This window comes from Strongylocentrotus purpuratus, unplaced genomic scaffold (assembly GCF_000002235.5).
Source record: "Strongylocentrotus purpuratus isolate Spur 01 unplaced genomic scaffold, Spur_5.0 spur5_scaffold_20, whole genome shotgun sequence".
In the NCBI taxonomy this organism is placed as follows: domain Eukaryota; kingdom Metazoa; phylum Echinodermata; class Echinoidea; order Camarodonta; family Strongylocentrotidae; genus Strongylocentrotus; species Strongylocentrotus purpuratus.
In genome coordinates, this window is record NW_022145606.1 from 2,609,031 (window position 1) to 2,628,403 (window position 19,373).

Here is a 19,373-nt window from a genome sequence, read left to right on the forward strand (position 1 = left end):
ATATGCACAACGTCTCTGAAGAGCTTTGTATCATCGACGACCCAGTACCTCTTCCTCACCTCAGAAGTAGTTCTGGACTGCCCCCATGTATAGCAAGGACATATGCTTCTCTAACGATCAACAAGCTGTAAATATCTGCCATATGACACAAAACTCATTGTAGTTTAAGGTTTACATAAAATAGTATATTGACCAAAATAATACTATTATTCATCAAAAGGGCCGCTTTTAGGACGCCCCTTCCAGTTTTCGAGTGTTAGCCACACATCAAGAACAACATTCCTCTGAAATATATAAATATGCATAGAACTTAAGTCAAGTTATTATAGTTGTCTTCTCTATTGGTTGTTTAGGGTTGAGTTTGGGAAGGACGCGCTACAATACCAATATAATGCTCCCATATAGCACGTATTATTCTACAAAGGAAAGCTATGCGTGTTATCTGTAACACGTCCTGGAGATCCCATACCGATGTTTTATTCATCAAAAATAATTTCTTTAAAATAAAGCATATATATCGTTAAAACCTCGGTATGTTTATGTACCAGTTAAATAATAATACGCTACCCCCAATCTTTAATTGAATATTCATCAAAAATAAAAATTTACACAAATACCCAACACGCCAGTCTAAAGAATTCCATTTGCCATTTACTAGAACTATACTCGCTAAATCCATATTCACTTACGCAGGCCCGGATCTTTGGACTATTTTTGATGATTGCATCAGGAATGCCCCTCGTTTAAATTCGTTTAAATTTAAATTTAAAAGTCAGCTTACCCACATTCAATTTATTTCACCTAATAATATACTCTATTATATTTCCATTCATGTTGTATTGCCATCCGTATTCCGGTCGGTCCGTGTTTTGTTGTGTGTGTTTATAGGTAAAGCCCTAACCTCTATTGTTCCTTATCTCCCTTCTTTTCCTGTCCACTTCACTCATGTTATGTTCTGTCTATTCGGTTTATGTATTCGTGCGTTCCCTTATTATTGATATCCTATTTTTGCACATATAAGTTATAGGGAGTTATAGGGATCTACAAGCCTATCGCTTGTAGCAGTCCCCTCCACGACTAACATGCTGTTTATGCCTGTTGTACACTTTGGACCAATTACAATTACAAATACATTGATAAGTTTTATTGTTTTACTATCATCCATAGTGATCTGTCAGTTCATGACAGGTTCAGTGACCCATTCAAAATTATATATCAAGTGTCTCTCCAAGTTTCTCTCCAAGTTCCTCGGTCTTGAGGCAACCGTTTCATCGTTTCATACCCTGTTGCTCCACATTGTGTGATAACATCGTCTAGAAAGCCTTTACGAGGTCTTCCCCTCTTCTTCTTTCCATGAATACGACCTTCTTTGACTCTGAGCATCAAGCCCTAATCATGCCACATTATGTGTCCAAGCCATTTCTTCTGTCTCTCTCTAATCGTTTGAATCAGCACCCGCTTTTCTTGAGCTCGATGCAACACCTCTTCATTCGAAACTCTGTCCATCCGAGACACACCTAGTAATTTGCGCCAGCACCACGTTTCGACCGCCTCCAATCGCTGCATGTCCTTTTTAGTGAGTGTCCACGTCTCTGCCCCATACAAAAGTACACTCCATACTAGATACTTCACAAGACGCTTTCTCAAACTAAGGTCGATATTGTGGCTCATCAGGATAGCTTGTCGTTGAATGAAGGCAGCTCTTGCCAGAGCTGAGCGCAAGTTGACATCTTTGGCAGACTTGCCATCCTCAGTCAGCACACTGCATAGATACTTGAAGTGGTTGACTTGCACTAGTCTGTTGCCATTTTTTATGATAGTTATTTCCTTTGTCTTGCTTTTAATTATCATCAACACCTTCGTGTTCATCTCGTTGATTCTCATGCCATAGCTCCTGACCACCTGGTCCATCTTTACTGTACCATCTGTCTTTGAAGACCATCGGCAGTATCAGCGAGCGTGGCCTGATCATCAGCATACCGTACAGACTTAATTGACACTCCTCCAACGGTCACTCCTTCTTCTAACGTTACCAGAGCTTCTCTCACCATTGCCTCTGCATAGATATTGAAGAGAAGAGGAGACAGAAGGCATCCCTGACGTGTTCCGCGTCCCATGACAGCTGGTTTAGAGACCCCATCTACAACGCGAACGCTAGCAGTCTGAGCCATGTATAAGGATGCAAGCAGTCTACGGTCTTTCCAATCAACACCAATGGCTGACAGCACTTCCATCAACCTAGTCCAATTGACACGATCAAATGCCTTTTCGTAGTCCACAAAACTGATATATAGGTCCTGATCATGCTGTATACATCTCTCACTTAGTATTCTCATTACAGCGATTGCTTCTCGAGTACCGACCCCTTTACGAAAGCCAAATTGGTCATTTCCATAATAATCTTTGAACCTCGCATCAATCCGATGGTAGAGTACCTTTAGCAATACTTTAGAAGCATGTGATACCAGGCTGATAGTGCGGTGATCCTCGCATCTGATTGCCTTTGTAGTCTTCTTAGTTATCAACTATGTACAATGCAATTCCATATATTTCATTTGATTTTGTTGGAAATGGAAATAAACGAAATGAAATGAAATGATTTCATATTCACCTTACTCAATATAAATATGTCAGTCATAATGTACTGACGTGCAATAATAGAGTTAAGATTAGATGATATGATTGATATTCAAGTCTATGATTGTGCTTTCCTGTTCATTCTTTCTCCGCCCCTCGTACATGTCTTTGTTTCTTGATCCGCTTCTCTGTGTCTTCTCCTAAAGTCTTTCTCTAAATGAATGTGTATTATTGTTAACGATGCAGGTTACTGGCTACCATTTGCTTCTCATCATGGCGTCTAAGTTCTCAGGAGAGAGAGATGAAAAGCTACGCACTAGAAAAGGTCATGACATGACATGGTCATGTGATAAACACGGGGAGCCAATCAAATTTTACTGCAAAGAACACACAATCCCAGTTTGTCACCCATGCGCTACGAAAGATCATAAGCCGTGTGAACTAGACGACATCGAGGATGTCATCTTGGAGAGGAGGAGGATATTGGATGACAAGCAGCAGGAGATAGAGGAAATGAAGAAACAACTGAAAGCGCTTTCCTCTAAACTAAATTACACTGTTACCTCTGCAAGTAACCATTTTCAATCAATCAACGATGAACTCAAGGTGGCATTCGAAGACAAATTGAAGAGTGTACAAGACAAGGAGAAACAATCGATTTGTTCGATCGACGAGGAGGTGGATAAAGAAATACAAATTATTAACGAAAAGAGGGAAAGACGGATCAAATCATGTCACGAAGAAGCAGAAAAGCAGCAACTACCCATCAAAGAAAGCCAAGCAAAATTCCTGTCAGAAACAAAGGCAATCAGCGAGGTGGTTGCTAACAAGATAAAAGATCTCACAAGTAAGAATCAGCGTGCAATCAGCAACATAGATAATGTTGAATCCAAGGTCAAACAAATAAAACAAGATGACAAAACAATAGTGAATAAAGCCCCTCAAGTACTTGCATTTCTAAATGACAATTTGAATTTGAGTGTTCATCAAGATGTTAGCAACTGCCTTGAACGAATAAGGAGCGAAGTGCAGAGAGTGAAGTTTGTCGAGGGTGATGTAGGTGGGGAACACTACGGGAAAATTGATGGCTACATCGGTAAATGGGAGCTTGTCAAGTCAATCCACATTCCATCGATTGTTAATAACCCATGGGTGCGTGGTTTGATCAGTGACGATGAAATATGTGTGCGGGACTTAGATAAAAAAGCAACGTATGTTACAAATATCAGAACTGAAAACACAAAGAAAGTCATTGAAGGAGATAGTAGCATGTATATTTCATCATGTGCCCCCATAGACAGCAACGTAGTAGTATGCGGTAAGTGGAGACGAAGCTGCAAGGGTGGCAGTTTGGATGGATTCATCACTCTTTATGACAGACAATGGAAGGTGGTTAGAGACATCAGCTTACCGAGGAATAACCTCTCTAATCAAGTACACGTTGATGTTGACAGGGATGGGATGACCCTCGCTGCTCAGAACAAGCAGCCTAATATCTACGTCATCAATCCTGCTGATGGTAAGATAGTAAACACTATTACGATGCAGGGCAAGATGGCGTGGGGTAAGATACAAGCACTGTCATCAGGTGAAATCGTTTTGAAGACAGATGATAATGAATTCACTGTCATCTCACGATTAGGAGAAGAGAAGGCCGTCATACACTCTGATGAGTGGTTCGTACCATGGTGTCGCGTTGACAAACTGACAGACACACTCTACATCGCATACTGGGATAGAGAGCGTACTATCTACGCAGTTGATCAGGTGACACGTGACGGTACCATCGAGGCACGGAGAATTGTTGAATACGAGCATTCAGACCTGATCAGCGAAAATTACTTTAAACCATGCCTAGTAGTTCCTAATGGTTATATTGTAACTTGTGACGGAGCCAAGCTTTCAGTGTACAAGAAGAGATTTATTGTATGAATCATCCGAAGAGATAGATGATATTTCTCACACTGCAGGATTAATTAGCCTCAACGGGATATAGGATTATTCAATTGTTCATATAACTCAGTTGAAGTGAAATTGAAGCATCTGTTTTTTCACGAAGGAAAACATATTAAATACTACACAATAATAATTTTACTTTATATTACTTTAAAATCCCGGTGACTTTTAAAAAGTTGTTAAACACCATACCCGTAATAAAATATTTTTTAACTTTCAATAATTATAAAGTATTGTATTTCTTTAACAATGTAAATTAGAATTACAGTAATTAATAAATGGGGTACAAAGCGTTTGAAGTAAACAATGTGAACATTTTTATATTTATGTTCATAATCTGAATTCACAATACTGATGTTTATAATTGATAACAGTTATTAATTCATTCCTTTTATTGCGATATTATTATAAATACATGCGACTTCATAATACATTGCTGTTGTACTGAAAACAGATAAACGAACCGGTGACTCAGTAAATCTTTAGCATCTATACCAAATCGCACTTTAGTATGGATTTCTTATGTTTTTGTTTCATACCCCTGTCAAACATAGTTCCATACTGCTTCACGTCTATCTCAAATCAGTCAAACTGAAAACATCACATGCCTTTCATGATTCTCATCAGTTCTGTAGACTTATTATTCCGTATCTCTCCTGCGGTGTTTACGTTTCTATTCTACATTAAAACCTCAATGAGTTTTATATTCTAGTATGTTTTGTTGTTGTATATGGTTCGAAAAACTGAATATTTTATTTTTCATTTGTACGTGTAATATTATATTTATATTAAATGCATGCGAAATCATGATACATTACTGTTATGTACTTAACAAAATTAATGTACCAGCGATTAAGTAAGCCTTATAATCTCTTGCATCTATATCAAATCGAAAAGTATGACTGTGTCATGTTATTACTTTTCATACCGCTGTCAAACATTTTTTCCAAACTGACATTTATCTCAAATCCGTCAAACTGAAAATATCATATACCCTTGATGAATCTAATCAGTTCTGTACCTCTTGTTTGGTTTTTACTTTTGCCTTCTACATTAATCTATCAATAAACTGTACATTACAGTAAAACTTTCTTTGTTTATATTATTACCCGCAATATTGGCACTGTCCCTATTAAAGTGTATTTCAACGAAATCGTATTATCATTAATATGAGGACTATTTGTTTAAAACATTTATTTGTTTTTCTTTCTTCATTTCTTCGTATGGTATGCCATTTAAAGTTATATTCAATTATATTTATCTATGTGAATTATTCTTGTTAATGTATAACTTTAATATGTTGCTTGTTATTTTCTTATCATTGTAAATTACGCACGATCCAACATTACATGTATGCTAAAATACTAGTACATGATTTTGTTGAAATACATAACATTTTAAGGTAAATGTAATTATATTTCGTGGGATGTAAATCTGTTACATACTTTACAGTAAGCCTATATTTATGTATCTTCGCTTTGTTTTTGGTTAAATTCCTAGTCATATAAGTAGTGTAACATATGAGGTTAGACGGGCTTTAGAATGAAGAAAAAAAACACCGGGTTTGTAAATGCAGTTTGTAAAACTTTGCTAAACATTCTAGCTGAAAAGGAGGACACTTGTTATGGCAATAGGCTTTTAAGAATATTTTAACAGTAATGCTTTGTAATTTAAAGGAATTGTTTCATTTTATTTATATCTTTATTTAGTCCAAAATATCACTTGTCAACAGTGCAAAGAGTAGTTCTTAAGCGTTGATGAAACACTCCTTACTATGAAGAGTGGATTGTAAGTCATGTTTATTTTGTTCATTTTCATTCTGGTATCTATTATTACTTTATTACCAGTGACATTTTCAAAGAAAACATTATAACATGTGTTTTCATTCCATCCGCCCAATAAATTAAAACATAAACTTAATAAAGAATACCTAATCAATATGTGTAATTCTTTTAGAGTGGCGTTTACACTTAATGTATTCAAACAAATTTCAAAAAACCAAACGAGCATACTGCGTAGTTGGAATAGGGCTAAGTAATATAAGCGAGAGAAATAGGATAATGTAGACAAAAAGAGAGAGAATAAGGAAAGACACCAGTAAGAAACAATAACAAATACACCTTTGATTGTACCTAGGATACGTTAGCGTTATCCCTGTAATAGAGTTATATAAGATCATGCATCAATGATACATCGAAGAGTATCATGATTATTTAAAATCATAATTTTGACCCCCAGAGGGAGGTAGACCTGTCGTCCTACTGCTAAGTGTTTGACCGTCACAAGGGATTCACACCTGGCTGCATCGCTATAACCATGTTGATTGTTATGAAACTGATAGTGATTATAATAATGATGATGGTGGTGACGATGATGACGATCATGTTCGTGTATAATCACCATGGCTATTGTTAATACCATGCTGATGAGGCACAGGATCCTTGTTAGAATATGCATAAATATTTATTATCCATGTATGAGAATCATAGAGGACATCGGTGATAATAAGTTTGGATAACGATACCTCAAAATGTTCAAATCAGTGCAAGTATTAATGCAAAAGTTGTATGTAAAAGGAGTAAATCAAAGGAGTAAAACAGAAAGAGAACGCTATCCATGATTTGCAAATTAATAAATACGATGTAAATTATAAATTATTATCACGATTTCCCACTGAAAATGTTGATTAATCTTACAAAACCATGTCCGTACCTTCTGAACCCCTTTTTCTTGTTACGGTAATGCATATGACAAGTATGTTAGCAAACTCCTTTTATAGTAACAACACATCTTTTCCGAATGCTGAATACTAAATGGTCATTATTGCAGTCGATCTATACAGGAAAGACAGCATACAAGGGCACAGTGCGTATAGGTCCCTAAAATGGGAATTCCCTCTGGCCTCAACCCTTACCAACCACAATGTAATGGTTAACAAAGTCTCACCAAGAGATGACGCTCTGCTATGTTATCAAATAGATAGGTTGACTAATGTATGCATAGTAACAGTGAATTGGAGATGGCGCGCTTCACTCTTAAACGCTCGGACATAGTACTTAGTAGCTCACTTGCGGACGATATCCCAATAATTGTAACGCAATTGCAGGGCTAAGTTGTTTAGGTATAAATTGAAATTGATAATCAGTCTATATGCTCGTTAATGGGGCAAATATGGATTGTGATATCCGCCCCTTTATCACCCAACCGAAGTTAAATTTTACTTACTGATATTATACAAGTAAAGTAAATTTATAGCATATCTACTCATGCAGGATACCCACGACGTAAAACCGAAACAATTTGAACAACAGGCTGTCTATGCAACAGTGCATGCTGCATGGAAATGAAAAGTACCATCAAAGGTCATTAAAGGTAATACAAAGTTTTGGTATGGGGTCATGAATTTGGTTCAAATGAACATAATGGAAGCAAATGCGATTCTACAATATTAAGTGATCGTTGTCGCGGTTGAAAACGAGTCTAAAGTTTTGAAATTGTAAATAATAAACTCTTTATGTTGTATAACTCCCTCTCAAGGTCAAGATATTAATTAAGCTATCAAACAATGTTTCTTGACTATAATCGACCGATTAGCTCTTCCCGTTTGGAAATTATATATCACAACTACATATTCTGAGATTTTCATGGTCGCAGCTAACATTGTACGGCCGTATACGCGCAATTTGCAATTCATCAAAATTTACCGGGAGCACCGGTAATTTTTATATTCAATATTTCTCAAAAGCAGAATTGTTTTAGGGGCTAATTTTTCTAGTGCTTATAATACATCCACAGGGGCAACCAAATATATCAAAATGGTAAAGAATCACTATCCACCCAATTTCAAAATTTCCCAAAACTTTGTATTACCTTTAACCATGTTTGGTAAGACTACTAAATAATACATGACATTGTACTCGTGTACGTTTGGAGCTATGCCTTTGGCTTAATTACTTGAAATATGTGAAATAGCTGAACGGTATAACTGAAATAGTATTATAATTGAAGAGATTGTGTAATATCATAATGGATATAACCCAACAACCGCTTGTTTATTGTTTTTTCCCAATCTAACTTTCATTCTCCTTTCCCTCCCTTTTTCTCTTCCTCTCCCTACTTCTTTTCTCTCCAGCTCTCTCTTTCTCTCTCTCTCTCTCTCTCGTTCTTTATCATTCCTCCTCTCTCTCTCTCTCTCTCCATTGTTTCTCATTCTCTTTCCCCATCTCTATATTTTTCTCTCTCCTCCATTCTTTCATTATAATACTCTCTCAATAGACATACACACACACACACACACACACACACATACAAATACAATACCAACACTTTTTCTCCCCCCCCCCCCTCCCCAACTGAGCTAGATCCATAACAAAACATGAAAATTGATGCCAAGAATCCCTGGTAAATATAAAGGTTCGGTGATTTTAGCTGCGCACCATCGTCCGTAGTCCGAACCGATTCTGATTACCCCCCCCCCCCCCCCTTCCCGGGCTCAATCGGACGGTAAAGAAAGGTATTGTTTCTCTCATATGTCACTCACAAATTTCATGTTCAAAATTAATGAACTATAATTCTAAATGAGAGAGAGGGGGGGGGAGGGGAATTGTTATTACATGTTGAGTTATAATCGAGTAGGGTTATAGAAGAGAAGTGAATCTAGATTAAACGACAGTGATGGGGGGCGAAAGAAAAGGCATTTATTATTATTATTATCATTTTTATGAATTGAGATTAAAAAATCAAAAGAAAGCATATATAAATATTTTAAAAGCAGGTGCATCCGTTCGAGCTGCCCGGGTATGGAAAAAGTTAACCAAATAACTGTGATCCGCAGACCTTCCTCCCCACACCCACTACAGATCCACCTGATATTGGTTAAAATAAAGCTTTAACGGTACTATGTCCCATTTGCAGGCCAACCAAATGAAAAAGTTAAATTCCAACTGCATTTGAAAGATAATACCGATTTAGAACTTCCCTAAAAAAAGTTGGCGCTTGAAAATGTCTTCAAGTGGGAAAATAACGACTTTTAGTTGTCAAATCGACTTTAGGGCTATAGAGCCCAAAAGTAATAGTCTTGATTTTCAGACAATTGTACCGAATGGTCATACGTTTTATGCTGCGCAAAGATTTAATCAGTTTAATCTTGGCCATCACAAGAAGTGGGTTATTGATGTAGACAAATGCTCATGTACCCATTACAACTCTTTTCATGTATGTTATTACCAAAGAAGAAAAAAAAAGCCAGTCATTCACTCAATAGTGTCTGACAGTGAAGTCTAGCAAGTAAACGGGTTTCCTTGCATAATTTGAATACGAGGACACTGCTAACGTTTATATTTCACAGATAGGACATACATGACATATTCATAATTCCTGCAAAGTTCTACAGAATTTGAGGTTGGCTGCAAAAGGGACATAGTCCCTTTAAACGAAAAGATAAATGAGGAGAAGGTAAATGGAGGAAAAAAGGGAGAAAAAAGAAGGAAAAAGAAAAAGAAGAAAAGAAAAAAAAAATAAACATGGCATTACAATTGTTTTAACAGTTGTGATTTCATGACAGGTATAATAATATTGTACCATCATCACGTTGTATTTTTTTTTTAAAATCATTATTTACATTATTACTACTACCGTTACTATCATGAATAATATGATTATTATAATTTATATCATTGCCATCAATATTCATATACATAGAAAGAGAGAGAGAGAGAGAGAGAGAGAGAGAGAAAGAGGGGATAGCGTGCCTGGACTAAAACCGAACAAAGGCAAATTGTGGTCTGAATAGATCATCAGATTGAGTACATGAACAGAATATCATCACCTTTGACCTCAATATCATAATGCATGACAAGATTTTACACTCTATCAGTAAGTTGTTATACTCGGGTAAGCTATGGAGGCATGACGTAGTGGTTAGGGGGTATGTTATGGTACTGGGTTTATAGAAAGGCATGTTGTATATGAGCAAGGTTAGGTTTGACACTCGTTTCCAGAACGCATTGTGACAGATAAGAAGTTTAACGTTTGAAGTCTTTACTAAGAAGTGCATTCACACAACACATTTTACTTTTTTTTTTTTATATTCGCATGTTACTTCAAATTTTGTACGAGAAAGCAAAATAAAAAATAGAGAAAGAAACACACTGTCTCTCTCATTTTCTGTCTCTTAGACTCTCTACACTCTCCGTCCTGTCTATTTTACTTATTGTTAAAAGTAATATTTATTATTTACATTTCATTGCTACAAACACAGATTTCATGCTCATTACAGCAATTATGCCTCATTTTTCTCTTCATGTTGTGTCATTCTATTGGATTTAGAATACAAGCTTCTTTCTTTAAACGTTTTGTTCTCTTGCCCGCTTGCCATTTATATAAGAATACATTTTATACTGACTACAATGCATCCCTTCTGCTCTGATACATAATTTATATATATATATATATATATATATATATATATATATATGTATGTTTTACTAAAGGCGTCATAAGAGGGACATTTGGAGTGAAAATGAGTCATTAAGTAGACATTGTGATTAGGAGGACAATTTGGTATCCTCTTAACGTTTTTTACGTTTTATTTGTTGTGGAAGGCCCAATTTTGTTATATATCACTCTCTATATATGTAATTTTACTAAAGGCGTCATTGGAAGGACATTGGGAGTGAAAAAATGAGTCATTAAGTAGACATTAGGGTTAGGGTTAGGGTTAGGTTTAGGGTTAGGTTTTAGGGTTAGGGTTAGGGTTAGGGTTAGGGTTAGGATTTTTATGATGTCCACTTAATGTACCATGTAGGGTTATATATAAACATAGATAAATATAAATATTGACGATGTAACACTGTTCATGATGAAAAACCTGTGTTTCACTATTTTGATTATAATAATATATAAAGGAGATGGATGTGAGCGTATTTTAATACATGAGAGTCGTTCGGTTTACATCATGATCATGACGTCGTGTAGACTCGAAGCTAGGTTCTACACAATAACCACCGTACCGAAGACAAATTAAACAAAACGCTTTCAACTTTGAACCAGTGACGTGATTATGCATATAATTCCTTCTCTTTTGAAAAATTGTTTGCTCTGTGCATCGATCCATGGTATTGCGGAGCTGGAAAATACCCGATATTTCAGCCTCTCATGTCAGTTGCATACAATCAAAGTGAACACACTGATAATACATAGTGAGCTGATAGGAGAGAGGTCCTCATCACAACGGGATAATCCTGATAACTACTCGTAAGTACAGATCTTACATGAATTATAATTCTTGTAATCATTATGACACAAAATTAAGAATTTTAATATTAAAAGGCGTTTGGAAAGTCGCGAAATGTGTTTTTTTAAGAAGAATGATGAAAATCCCCTGGACTGACAAAGTTAGTAATGAGGAAGTTCTTACACGAGATGGAGTGCAAAAGATATGATACGTGAGATGTTGATTAGGCATTTGAAGTTCATGGGTCACATCACACGTAAAGAAGGCCTAGAGAATCTTGCTTTGACTGGGAAAGTTGTGTGAAGAAGAAGTAGGGGAGGAAGGAGGATAATTTGGATGGAAAGTCTGCAGAAATTGTTGGAAGAGAGAAGAGTGAATGAACTGGGAGAGGTACTAATATACAGAAGGCTAGGAGCCGAGGGTTGCGGAACAGCATGATCGCCAAAGTCAAACGATATGGCGACTACAGAGACGCGCTATACAGGTTGACTGTTTTGACTAGCGTTTATTATTCACCTGGCATTTGTTTCATTGTATTTAACCGCTACTCTATACATAGTAATGAACTGACAAGCAATCGAAAAAAGCAGAATAAATAACAAAGTAAACACTAAAGGCAATGCTTGATATTCTATCTAGATTCGTGTTCCTGCCGTCTTAACTAATTCTTCTCAACTCCTCGTTCATGTCTTTGTCACCCTCGCGGTTCTTTGCAGTCAACTTAATATTTTAATAATGCATTTCGATTAATAAAAGTCAAGTAATGTTATAAATGGCGTCCTGCAACATTAACGGAATGGATTGCCTTTGCATGCTATTTTGTGTATATCAACATACAGACCAACGCTTTATACTAGAGCACAAATCGATAATATTTGTGTTAAACTGTGGATTGTTATAGAGTTTTTTTTTCAACGTTGTGAACTTTCATTGACTATGCAATAACTGTATAAATTCCAAATAAAACTTGCCATAATCGTGTACTGCGCAATTAATATATTGATTCCTATATCCCCAATTATCGAAAGTTATTTTTCATTCAGTATGTTATTCGATGCTCTGTTCAATGGATGTTTTTTTAATTTTTTTTGAGGCGTGTTTATGTTTTAAATGAGAGAAAGAAAGTCACATGGCATAACCAGCAGACAAAGACACTGGGTATGTGAAAGAGAAAGAGAGAGAGGCCAGGATGAAAAGAGGGAGGGAGAGAGAGAGAGAGGATGAGAGAAGGGGTAGTCTCTTCATAAAAGAGATTTTAAAAATAATGAGAGAGCAAGAGAAAGACAGAGAGAGAGAGAGAAAAACACACACACACACAGGGACTGCAGGGAGACAGTAACCGGGACGAGAGCGTAACTATCATCTGTTGGGCTATAACCCCAAATCTCACTCTCTTTTGCTCTCCATTTTCTCTATATATTTATCTATCTATCTCTCCACCCCTTCTTTCTCTCTCTCTCTCTCTCTCTCTCTTTCTCTCTTTCTCTCTCTTTCTATCTCTCTCTCTCTCTCTTTCTCTCTCTCGCTGGGGAAAAGGGGGTAGGTAAACCGTTTGATGAGTTAATAGACAAAAGAAACAGTATCGAGAAGGAGGGATAGAGGTTAACCTAAAAGTCAACCTTGCATAGACATCCGCTAGTGACTATAAGTACACATCTTGTTTTTGGAAATACAATGTTTCTTATTTGTGCATCAGCATGCTTTTTAGTATATAAAATGGAAGCAAAAATATATGAAAGAGCGCAGAGATCTACTATACACCACATAACTCTTCACATTAGCAAATCACCTGCACGTCATTTCACGTTCATAACTATGTAAACGGTTTTAGAGGCACATACAATGTGTTATCATGTAGTAGTTATGATAATAAAATGTGATTGGCATTTGTCTTCCTTTCTACTTGTGCACTCATATTGTGAAGGTGGGAAACCCGTTCATATGACATTCCGTTGCGTGCCTACCTGAAAGCGAACAATGATACTTGCTGGTCTGAACAGATTATCGGATTGAGTAGATGAAAAGAATATCATCACCTTTGACCTTTGACATGTCATGCTTTCACACGGTTAAACATTTTGTAATACTCGGTAAGCTATGAAGGTATGACGTAGTGGTTAGGGACATGTTGTGGTACTGATAGATTCGATACGACATACGGAAATGTATTCGGGCAGATGAGAAGTTATAAGTTTAAAGTCTTTATTTGTATTAGCATTTACACTGCAAACTATACTTGTTTGTCGAATTAGAATTGTGCACCCTGAACCCCCTGACCATTTCTCTTAAATTTCAAATTAATTCCATTCAATTCCACACCAAACTAAATGAAAAATATACACACACCTTGCTTGCTCATAACATATCAATTATTCCTCTTTTTCCTCTTGTTTTAAATATTATTTTTAGGAGGCCCCTGCGATTTAAAGGTGTTTGCTAAAATGAAAAGAAAAACAACTCTGAAACATTGTGTATTATGAAAGAATCTTTCGAATTAACAAAGTGTGCTAATTAGCTTGTGTGGTAGCGGCAACTAACTACAAAACTAAGCATGATGTACTCTATTATATTAAGCAGAGGGCCAAAATTAAACGCCCCTTTGACGAGTATTAGTATTTGGTTAATTAAATTTTATGGAAACCTTAAACTACCTTGAGTTTGATGACTTAAGAAGGATATTTAGATTATCTACATTTTGGTATCAATTTAAACGGAATTGGGATTATTTGACGTCAAAAATTTAAGTAAAAAACACGTTTTTTGTGTTGTTGTTGGGGGGGAGTATTCTCAAAATATCATTTTGTTAATTAATCCCGATTCCATTGAAACTGGTATCATTTTTTGGTCTTCATATGACACAAAACTCATGGTAGTTTAAGATTTCCATAAAAATTTTCTTGACCAAATACTATTATTTATCAAAAAGGCCGTGTTTTAGGACGCCCCTCAGATTTACGAGTGTTAGCCACCGATTAAGAAAAAAAATCCTCTAAAATATATAAACAGGCATCGAACGTTAGCCAAGTTATCATGCCTGGCTCCTCTATTGGTTGACTTTAGTGCTGAGTTTAGAAAGGACGCGCTACAATACACATCTCATGTACCCATATGGCACGTATTATTCTACAAAAGAAAGCGGTGCGTGTTATCTGTATCACGTCCTGGAGATCCCATCCTTAAGTTTTGTTCATCGAAAATAATATCTTTAAAATGGAAGATTTATATCGTTAGAACCTCGATCAGTTCATGTAGCAGTTAAATAATAATAATACGCTACCTCCAATCTTTTATTCAATATTCATCAACAATAAAACTATACACAAATACCCCCACACGCCAATCTGACGAATTCCATCTGCCATTTACTAGAACTATAATGGCTAAATCCATATTCACTTATGCAGGCCCGGATCTTTTAAATTTAAATCTAAAAATCTCTTCTACGTAGTTATCAGCTCTCCCTCATTCAATTTCTTTCACTCAATAATATACTCTATTATATTTCCTTTCATGTTGTATTGCCATCCGTATTTTGTTGTGAGTGTTTATAGGCGACAGCCCTAACCTCTCTCGTTTCTTATCTCCCTTCTTTCCTGTCCCTTTCACGCATTTTATGTTATGTCTATCCGGTTTATGTATTAGTGCGTTCCCTTATTATTGATAAATATTTGTGCACATATATCTTCTTTTACCAATGTACAAGCCTATCTTTTTAGCAGTCCCCTCCACGACCAACCTGCTGTTTATGCCTGTTGTAGACTGTGGACCAATTACAATTACAATTGCATTGTTAAGTTTCAATTTTTTGCAATGTACGATGCAATTTCATTTATCTTATTTTATTTTGTTGGAAATGTAAATAAACGAAATTAAATGAAAGGAATTAATATTTGCCTTACTCAATATGAATAAATCATTCATAATATACTGACGAGCAATTGGAGCAGAAAGTAGAATAATAAATACAGATTATATAATATGCTTGATATTCTGTTCTATGTTTCTGCTTTCCCTATTTTCCCTATTTGATTATTCTCCTCACCCTTTACATGTCTTTGTCTCTCTTTGTTTCCTGATCCGCTTCTCTATTTCTTATCCTAAAGTTTTTAGCTAATTTAATTTGTATTATTGTTCACGATGCAGGTTATTTGCTACCATTTGCTCCGCATCATGGCGTCTAAGTTCCCAGGAGAGAGAGATGGAAAGGTCAAGCTACACCCTAGAAAAGGTCATGACATGACATGGTCATGTGACAAACACGGGGAGCCAATTAAATTTTACTGCAAAGAACACAAAATCCCCGTATGTCATCCATGCGCTACCAAAGAGCATTGCCACAAACCATGTAAGCTAGACGACATCGAGGATGTCATCTTGGAGAGGAGGAGGAAACTGGATGACAAGCAGCAAGAGATAGAGGAAATGAAGAAACAACTAAAAGCACTCTCCTCTAAACTAGAGTCTACTTCAACCTTTGCAAGTAACCATTTTCAAGCAGTCAACAATGAACTTAGGATGGCATTCGACGACAAATTAAAGATTATGAAAGAAAAAGAGAAACGATCGATTCGTTTGATCGACGAGGAGGTGGATAAAGAAATACAAATAATTAACGAAAAGAGGGAAACACGGATCAAATCATGTCAGGAAGAAGCAGAACAACAACAACTACCCATCAGAGAAAGCCAAGCTAAATTCGAATCAGAAACAAAGGCAATTAGCGAGGTGGTTGCTAAAAAGATAGAAGATCTCACAAGTGAGAGTCAGCACGCAATCAGCACTATGAATAATGTTGACGCCAAGATCAAACGAATCAATCAACATGACAAAACATTGGTGAATGAAGATCCTCAAGTGCTTGCATCCCTAGATGAAATTTTGAATTTGAAAGATGTTAGCGACTGTCTTGACCGAATTCAGGGTGAAGTTCAGAGATTGAAGTTTGTAGAGGGTGAAGTAGGTGGGGAACACTACGGGAGAATTGATGGCTATATCGGTAAATGGGAGCTTGTCAAGGCAATCCACATTCCATCGATTGTTAATTGCCCACGGGTGCGTGGTTTGATCAGTGATGATGAGATATGTGTGCGGGACGTAAGGAACCATAACACGTATGTTACAAATATCAGCACTGAACACACACAGAAAGTCATTGAAGGAGATTGTAACATGAACATTACATCATTCGCCCCCATAGACAGCAACGTTATATTATGTGGTAAGTGGAGACGAGGCTTCAAGGGTGTCAGCTTGGATGGATGCATCACTCTCTATGACAGACAATGGAAGGTGACTACAGACATCGGCATACCGAAGAATAACCGCGATACTGCATGGGTGTATGTTGATGTTGACAGGGGTGGGATGATCCTCGCTGCTCAGAGCGATCAGTCTAATATCTACGTCATCAACCCTGCTGATGGTAAGATAGTAAACACCATTACGATGCAGGGCAAGGAGGTGTGGGGTGAGATACAAGCCTTGTCATCAGGTGATATCGTTGTGAAGACATCTAATAACGGATACACTGTCATCTCACGATCTGGGGATGAGAAGGCTGTCATACACAGTGCTGAGTGGTGCGCGCCACAGTGTCGAGTTGACAAACTAACAGACACACTCTACATCACATACTGGGATGGTGAGCGTTCTATCTACGCAGTTGATCAGGTGTCATGTGATGGTATCATCCAGGCAAAGGGGATCGTGGACTACAAGAAATCAGTCCGATACTCCATCGGTAAGCCATGCCTCATAACTCTTTCTGGTAACCTTGAAGCTTGTAACGGAGACAAGATTTTTGTGTACAAGAAGATATTTATTGTATAAGTCATCTGAAGAAATCGTTGTTATTCCTCATACTGCAAATTTAATTAAAGCCTCAACGGGATATCGGATTATTTTATTGTTCATACAACTCAGTTAAAGTTGAATTAAATCATCTGTATTTTTGACGAAGGAAAACATATTGACTACCAAACAATATGAATTTTATTTTATATTACTTCGAAATCCCGGTGACTTTTAAAAATTTGTTAACACCATACCCGTGATAAAATATTTTGTTTAACTTTCAATAATTACATATTGTATCGCTTAAAGGATATAACAAGTTTTGGTATGGGGTCATGAATTAGGTTCAAATGAACATATTTTACATATTGGAAGCATATGCGATTTTATAGTATTTAATGATCGATGTCGCGGTTGAAATCGAGTCTGAAGTTATGAAATCGTGAATAATAAAATCTCTAGGTTGTATAGCTCCCTCTAAAAACTGATATGACTTCAGCTTTAACGAGACGTTTCTTGACTCAAATCGACCAATTTGCTATTCCAGTTTGGAAATAATATATCAGAACTGCATATTCTGAGATTTTCATGATCTCAGCTTCCATGAAATGGCCCTAGGCGCTATTTGAAATATTTGAAATTTGACGGGAGCACTGGTAAATTCCTGATAATTACATTTCCCAAATTACATCTTTCCCAAAATGTTAAATTATCACTATCCTCCAATTGTCTAAGTTTCCCAAAACTTTGCATAAGCTTTCATATGATAATGTATATAATTAAATGAGCGTTTGAAGTAAACAATGTGAATGTTTAATATCATATGACTGTTTATAATCTTTATATACGATTAATTTGGATTTTAATGAAATTTTATTTATATGAAGCATGGATTGAAAAATGAAGAAAAGGAAACAAGATCGATAGGAAGTCTCACCAGGCTTAGCCACTATAAAATTTTGATATCATTTTATGTTTAAAAATACAGAATAGCTTGACATTGATAAGAAATTCGTCGCTATAAGATTTGTTTTCCATTTCCAAAGCCTTCGTGAGTTTTCAAGAAGGATTTTAGAGGGGCATATTTTTTCCCCCAATCGTTTTAGGTTTAAGCAGGTTGTATCAATATACTGTCAATGATGTGTACAGATAGCTGGAACATGGAGGGTTATGACGCAATATGTTGAAATTGTGTGGACAATTTCATGAACCGAGATATTGTTTTCACAATATTAATGTATTATTGATTTATACAGTTATTAATTCATTCCTTTTATTGCGATATTATTATAATTCAATGTGAATTCATGTTACATTGTTGTATGTACTAAAAACAAATAAATGAACAGGCGATTCAGTAAACCGTATGATCTCTTGCATCTATATCGAATCGCACTTTAGTATGAATTTGTTATGTTATTAGTTTGCATACCGGTATCAAATTTATATCGGCTCGTACTTTTCTCTTTTACATTTAAACCTCAATAAGTTGTTCATTTGAGTAATATATTTTGTTAAATTAACATTACCCATAATGTTGGAACTGTTCCTGTTGAAGAATATTTCAACCAAAATCATATTATAATTAATGTAAGGACTATTTGTTTTAGAACTGAATGTATTACTTTTTATTTCTACGTATGGTATGCTTTTTAACGTTATATCAACGTCATGATTGTAAATTTATGCACAATTCAACATTGCATGTATGTTAAAATCCATGATTTTATTCATAAAAAAAAACATTGAACGATCTTAAGGCCCGGTCCCACTGCACTTACGGATGCAAAGAGGATGTAAAACGTAAACAAAT

The 19,373-nt window shown here is 36.1% G+C and overlaps 2 protein-coding genes across 2 annotated transcripts; both read left to right on the top strand.

Moving 5' to 3' along the window:
- The first annotated feature begins 2,850 nt into the window (after positions 1-2,850).
- Positions 2,851-4,509, top strand: LOC105439053. Its single transcript, XM_011667565.1, has one exon. The coding sequence runs from the start codon at positions 2,851-2,853 to the stop codon at positions 4,507-4,509; it is 1,659 nt and encodes a 552-aa protein (XP_011665867.1).
- Positions 4,510-15,916: 11,407 nt separating this feature from the next.
- Positions 15,917-17,636, top strand: LOC105439036. The gene has a single exon (XM_030993597.1). The coding sequence runs from the start codon at positions 15,938-15,940 to the stop codon at positions 17,594-17,596; it is 1,659 nt and encodes a 552-aa protein (XP_030849457.1). The 5' UTR covers positions 15,917-15,937; the 3' UTR covers positions 17,597-17,636.
- Positions 17,637-19,373: the final 1,737 nt, after the last annotated feature.